Source organism: Sturnus vulgaris, chromosome 20, assembly GCF_052056855.1.
Source record: "Sturnus vulgaris isolate bStuVul1 chromosome 20, bStuVul1.hap1, whole genome shotgun sequence".
NCBI lineage: Eukaryota > Metazoa > Chordata > Aves > Passeriformes > Sturnidae > Sturnus > Sturnus vulgaris.
Window position 1 is genome coordinate 10712043 of NC_142262.1, and position 6937 is coordinate 10718979.

The 6937-nt window shown below is 56.6% G+C and overlaps 1 protein-coding gene across 1 annotated transcript; it reads left to right on the plus strand.

The window, feature by feature from the left end:
* Window positions 1-321: 321 nt before the first annotated feature.
* Window positions 322-6472, plus strand: PIRT (phosphoinositide interacting regulator of transient receptor potential channels). The gene is made up of 2 exons (XM_088176407.1): window positions 322-407; window positions 4488-6472. Exons 1-2 carry the CDS (start codon window positions 351-353, stop codon window positions 4908-4910), a joined length of 480 nt encoding a protein of 159 aa, XP_088032533.1. The 5' UTR covers window positions 322-350; the 3' UTR covers window positions 4911-6472.
* Window positions 6473-6937: the final 465 nt, after the last annotated feature.

The window sequence follows — 6937 nt, forward strand, 5'->3', positions numbered from 1 at the left end:
ATGCTTTGCTGATGAGCTTCAAAGCACTTTGCAGTTGCTGGCTACGATTCCGTGCTCTGAAAGGGCAGAAATTGCACTTCAGAGATGTTTCAGGAACTTGCTGATGATCCAAGTCTGGATCAGCACCAACCCCCAGTGCTGGGCTCCTGCTCCAGGCCCTGCCCTGCCTCCCAAACCACAGCCTTCTATCCAGCCCTCCCAGGCACACCGCCCAGGAGCCAGGGGCAGGCACACAAGGAGTTAAACAATATCCTGATAGGCTGGTGAGATCATCGGAGCCGGGATGCTCCATTGTTTATTAGACTCAACAGAGCCCAGTAGACAACACCCAGAGGGATGTGGGGCTTGGGATGAGCCCGGTTTGGAGAAGGGGCCTCGCTCTGCAGCCATCCCTCCCTGCTCTCCACGTAAGTAGGATGGGTTCCAAGGGTTCGGCTCTGGGGCTGGTGGAGAGGGGTGCAAGGTGGGGTCATCCTCTGGCTGAGCCCCAGGGGACTTGCAGGAGTTCTTTGCCCAGCAGTCCCTGAGGGTGCTCTGGGACTGCCCAGACTCCAGCAGTGCTGGGAAGCTGCTCCCGAGGGATGCAGGTGGCTGAGCCCAGCCCAGCTCCACTGCCCCAGCAAAGGGACTCTGGGTCTGTCTCAGTTCCCATCCCACACCTGGTGGGGTTTGTAGGCGAGGTGAAATCTGGTGAAACCGTGCAGGGACTCGGGGCAGCACCAGCCAGCCCGCAGGAACAGCTGCCCACGGAGCTCCTGGCCCCAAAATGAGCAGGGGATAGACAGGAATGCGGCTCTAGCACCCATCCCTGGCACCCACAACCTCCCTGTCCCCTGCCAGGGCTCAGCCCAGCAGAGCCCAGCCCTGCTGGGGCTGGCACACAGCAGCACAAAGCAGGAGCCAGCGCTGGGCTCACTCTGTGGTGTGCTCAGGGCATGGTGAGTGCCACCAGCCACCTGCAGCCACCAGGGCCCAGTGACAGCGGGGACAGCAGAGGCACAGGATGGTGAGCGGGCTCAGCACTCGGCTGGGTGCTGTTTCCCCTCTCAGGGGTTTGGGTGCTGTTTCTCCTCTCAGGGTTGGGTGCTGTTTCCCCTCTCAGAGTTGGGTGCTATTTCTCCTCCCAGGGGTTGGGTGCTGTCCCCCCCAGCCCCTCCCCATGTGCAGGTGCCTGAGGCAGATGGGGCTGGGGCTGCTCCTCACGGGGCAGCTGGGGCAGGACAGGTCCCCTCCCTCCCCCAGGAAGCAGCCCCCAGTCTTCATCCATCTCTTGTGGTCTCTTGGGGACCTCGGGTGTGCTGGCTGCTGAACACTTATCTCTCTCGTTGGGAATTGACTGAGAGCCACTCTTGATTAAATTTGGCCGGCACGAGCATCCAAGAAAAAGTTTCTGCTGAGTTTGTGCATGTCCCTGAGTGCAGCAGCCTCCTCCCTTCCCATTCCATGGCTACACGCATCCTCCAGAGCAGCAAAGCCCTTCTCCTGGCACACACAGACCTGCTGCTGTCATCTGGGGGGTCTTGGACTGAGATTAAACACCAGGACCAAATAAAGAGTCCAACTGAGACACTCCAGAGCAGCAGAAAAATATTTTCCTCCATTCCCCAGGGTTTTGTTTTACTCCCAGCTGAGACTCAGTGAGGATTTGCTGCCCGTTGGGGTGACAGGCTGGGCACATCTCCTGCCTGAAGGACAAACCAACCCTTTGGGTCTCACCCCAAGGCTTTGCAGAGCACTGCTGCTGCTCTTTGCCAGGAGACCACCACAAGCCATCCAGAGGCCACTGGAAGCCCCAGAGAGCCGGGGGGCAATGGGAAGGGCCTGGGGGTCCCTGTCTGTGGGGCGGGATCTCCATGTCACTCAGCCAGGTGGGGGAAGCAGGGGCACACCTGCGTGCAGGTGACTGGAGCTGCCACACACCCAGTCCCACCAGTCCGGGCCACTGGTGCCAGGTAGAGCAGAGCTCACTTTGTCCTCTGGCAGGGTCTGACCCTCAAGAATGGCCTGGCCAGGCCTGGCCTCAGCCTAGGCTGGGCTCTGCTTCTCCCCAGCAGGGATCACAGCAATCCACATCCATGGAATGCAGAGCTCGCTTTGGCTTTTCCTCAGAATTTTCTCTTCCATGACCATTGATTCCCAGATCCAGGATGCCCAAAGGTCAAGGCTGTGCCTTGGCACTGAGGTCCCCAGCAAGGAGGCCCCCAAGATTTCCCAGTTCAGACACCAAACTTCACCACACAAAGCACTGGAAGAGCAAAGAGAGGAGAAACAGAATCCCAGGAGGGTCTCCCTTATGGAGAGGGGAAGGAGAGACCCCAGCAGTGAGAGCTGCCCAGGGCTCCAGAAGGGCAGCAGAGTTACCAGAGGTGAAAGCTGAGACGTGCTCTGGAGGCATTTGCAAGGCAGCAAAGAGTCATCTGCTGATTGTCTGCTTCCAACAATGGTTAAAAACCTGGGAGAAATCCAAGAGCACTCTCCTGCCAGGCTGCTCCGTGCATCCAGTGCATCCAAGCACATCTGTGATGGATTAGGGATGGAGCAGGGGCAGAGCAGGAACCAGAGTTGCATTAACTCTCCCAAGAGCTGCAGATCTTCCCAGTGCTCCCAAACAAGCTCCAGGCACTGGCAGGGAGTGAAATCCTTCATTAGCCAGCAGTGGCCAACAGTGTGACCAAAAACCAGGCTCTGCCAGGAAGTGCTGGGGAAATGAGCAGGGTCTGGGAATTGTGGTGAGAGAGGAGTGGTTCTGCCAGGAAATAAAAGGGGGAATAAATCCTCTCTAGTGGAAAGGCAGAGCTGAAAGGCAGCTGATGGTTTCTGCAGCAGCCTGACATTAATGCTCTGTACACAAAGGGGAGGGCGCCTGGCAGAGCTGCTGCCCTGGGATGCAGAACCAGGATGGCAGCACACAGGGAAGCAGGGAATGGGATGCCTAAAAGATGGAACAGCACATCAAGTTTTAGACTGCTGAGGTGTGAGATTATTCCAGAGAATAAAGCTAACTTCCAACCACAAAACCAAATTAAAATTAGATGGTGGCTTGATCATAATACCTCTCTGTGATGTACATTAGGAGGACAAAGACAAGAAATGCCAGGATGAAATTTCAGAAGTCTGGATTGCACTGGAAGAGGGGGATCAGAAGGCAGCAGTGCTCTGAGTGAGGCAGCTGGTGGGCAGGAGGCACCTGGAATTACTCAGGATTTGGGCACATTCCTGCAGAGCTGCGGCTGGTGGGGGTTTGAGAGGACTGGACTGATCCCAGGGCAGGTTGTGTAGGTGGCAGCAGAGCAAAGATTTTGCCCATGCAGAGCCTCAGTGGGCAGGAGGAGAGGGAACGGCCTCAGGCTGGGCCAGGGCAGGCTCAGGGTGGACAGCAGCAGGAATTTCCCCATGGAAAGGGAGGTCAGGAATCGGCAGGGTCTGCCCAGGGAGGGTTGGAGTGCCCATCCCTAGAGGTGTCCCAGGAATTTCTGGATGTGGCACTCAGGGCTGTGGGCTGGGGACAAGGTGGGGATCAGGCAGAGCTTGGACTGGATGGGCTGAGAGGGTTTTTCCAATCTAAAGGATTCTGGGATTCTCTATCAGAAATGTGTCCCTTGCCCTGCCCCTGTTTTTTCTGTTTCAACAGAGAGCAGTGAGAACTTCAGACAGGAGGGTTGCAAGTCCTGTCCACTGCTCTTGGCTTTTGTTTCATGCTTGTTTATCCAAGCCTGGCAGACCTGAAACATCCCAAAAGATGTCAATAGCACCAGCTCTGCAGCCGTGGCTGTGCTGGGGTGACTAAATTCTAAAATTACATCTCTTTCTTTTCAGAGTAACCACAAAACTTGGCAGGGCTGCAGGTGAAGGAGTGAGGGAGGTGGTGGCTGGCACTCCTCCATCAGCACCCCTAGGTGGGCACTGAGCCCAGCATGGTCCAGCTCTGGGCAGGTTCCTCGTCCCTGGAGCTGTGCCAGCCTTGCAGCCTCAGCGTGGCTGCCCTGATGTGGAACTTGCTCCCACATGGATCAGCAGCTCCAGGAGAAGAGCTGGGGCTGGTGAGCTCTGGGGTCACCTCCTGCACGCCTGCTGAGCCACAGGCTGCCCTGGCACGGGCAGGGAGCAAAGCCAGCCTGGCATCACTGTGAGGTGCCATCTCCTGGAGAGCCATCCCTGCAGAGCACAGCAAGCACAGATGTGTGGGGCTGGAGTGGGGTTTAGGTGACCTGCTCTGGATCAAAGCCCATGTGGGATAAAAGCTTGTGTGGTGCTTAGGGAGAGCTGTGCTGGGCAGAGCAGTGGTGGCACTGCCCATCCTGCTGCCCAGCCTGCCTGCAGGATCCCATTGCCTGCTCCACTTTATGGGTGCGATGCTCTTCTTGCCCAGCAGTGATCCCCAAAACCTCCCCCACCTCCACTTGGGCTGCACCCACTGATGACCAAATGGAAGCACCCTCCATCTTCCATCACTTGCCCTGTTCTGCTTTCTCTTTTATCCATCCCAGGTCTCCTCCTTCCATCCCACCACCATGGAAATCCCCCCCAAGAGTCCTGATGGGAGCGAGAAGTCTCCCCATTCCAAGGAGCTGATCACCAGTCCCACGGGCAGCACCCTGTGCATGAGCTCCCGCAGCGAGTCCGTGTGGACCAGCACGCCCAGGAGCAAGTGGGACATTTACCACAAGCCCATCATCGTGGTGTCCGTGGGAGCTGCCATCTTCCTCTTTGGGACAGTCATCACCAGCCTGTCCTTCTTCCTGACCAAGAACACAAACGTTTACAAAATGTCTGGCCCGGCTTTCCTGTCCCTGGGACTGATGCTCCTGGTGTGTGGCCTGGTCTGGATCCCCATCATCCGCAAGAAGCAGAAGCAGAGGCAGAAGTCACAGTTCCTACAGAGCCTCAAATCCTTCTTCTTCAACCGCTGAGGGCAGCCAGGACCTTCCCCAGAAGGTTCCCCTCCCCTCCACCAAGCCGTGTTGATCAGCCAAGAAAATAAAGACTTTCTTGTACTCCCTAGAGGATTTCACCCCAGTCAGTGTCTTCCCTACATGGTCTCCAGTGTGAAAATTAACTTTGTACTTCATCCAAGTCATCCCATGAAAAAAAGGAGCAGGAATTTTCAGCTGAGCCCAGCAAGGCAGGTCCAAGGTCTCTGCATCACCCCCTGTCCAAGGGGTGACCCAACACAAACTGGGTAAAGCAAAGCCCCAAAGGAACCTGGGCTGAAGCAAAACCCCAAAGGAACCCAGATCCCCCAGAGGTTCTGCAGGATCCATCAGCAGAGATGAGCCATCTGACTGGAGCCGCAGTTCCTTCAAGCTCCCTGATTTGCTAGAGGGAGAGGCTGGAGGATCTGCACAGCATCAGGAGACACAGCAGAAGCAGAGGGTCCAGGTCCTGCAGAGGGTCCAGGTCCTGCAGAGGGGCACAGACCCTGCAGAGGGGCACAGATCCTACAGAAGGGCACAGATCCTGCTGCTCCAGGCACATGGCAGGGCAGGGACAATGGAAATTTGTCTGGGAATGGTCTGAGCTGTGGGAATTGGGAATTGTGCTCAGGGCTGAGAGCTGATTCCCTCCCAGGAAACTCTCAACCTCCTCCTGGCCATGTCTGCTTGAACTCCCTCATTTCTGAAACCGGGGCCACTCAACATTTCTGCCTGAAAGTGTGCTCCAAGATGCCCGAGACCTGAAGCATTTGTGTTTCCACAGCCTGAGCTGTCAGGCTCACCTTGAGACTGGTTCCAGGCTTCCACCAGTTTGTGACCAGGGCTGTGTGCCTGGAGATCCCCTCCACCCGTGTGGGCAGAGCTGGAGGTGGCACATCCCATCCTGGCAGCTAGCACAGCTGGATTAGGAATATTTAAGCACACAAGCCCCAAGCTCATCCTGGCCCTGAACTTTGTTTCCTGACTGGTGCAGATGTCCCTGGGCACCCAGTGCCAGGCTGGGGCTGTACAAGATCTGGCACAGGACCCAGCAAAGCTGTTTGTTCCTCAGCCATCCCTCATGTCATGCCATGCTCTGCTGCTGTTTGCAATCCTGCCCTGGCACTGGGCACCAGCCTCTGCTCCTTCAGCTGCCCCGGGCAGGGGATACTCACCCAAAACTCCTGCTCGGGGCAGCTGCAGCCAGGGGCAGGCTGGACACCAGGATCCAGGATGGGAAAGAGCAGCCCCAGGCCCCAGCTGGATGCAGATATGGGCACAGGTGGGAGCCCTAGAGCTGCACTGGGGATGGAGATGCACCTGGAAATGGGTCCTGCTGCAAAGAGCTGTGCCCAGCCAGGACTGCCAGGCCAAAGAGATGCTCCAGGAGGGCTGGAATGCCAAATGGAGAGAGGAGATCCTGCCGTCCTCATCTCAAGGAGAAGGAGACAGTCAGCGAAATGTTAGTGTGATGAAAAGTCACTGAGACCAAGAATTGAATTGGGTTCCAGACTGGTCATTTATAACGAGAATATGAGGTTTCATTAAAGGTAAATGTTCCCAAGGGATTTGCACGTGGCTGTTCTGGTGTCACATCTCTGCTGTGTGGGGAGGGTGTGTTGACAGAGTTTGGGGGTGTGTGGCACCCACCGGGCAGGGGAGGCTGGCACAGGACAGGGGGAGGACAAGGAATGAGGCTGGGGTTGGTTTGGGTGCTGGGTGAGGGGCTGAGTGAACACCTCTGTCCAGGGGTCAGCAGCAGCTCAGGAATGTGCCTGGCAAGAGGATGAAGCCTGCCAGGGAAAGGAAAGAGCCCAAGGACCAGCAAAGCCTGCTGAGGAGAGGAATTATCAGATGGAGCTCAGGATTTTCTGCCCAGATTTGTGGTGGGACAGGGAGGCAGAGGAACAGGAACAATAAGGGAAAGTCAGATTAACAGGTGGGGGATAAATGAGAGGAAAGTCAAATTAACAAGTGGGAGATATCTGAGGGGAAAGATTAACAGCAGGGGGATAACTTCAGGT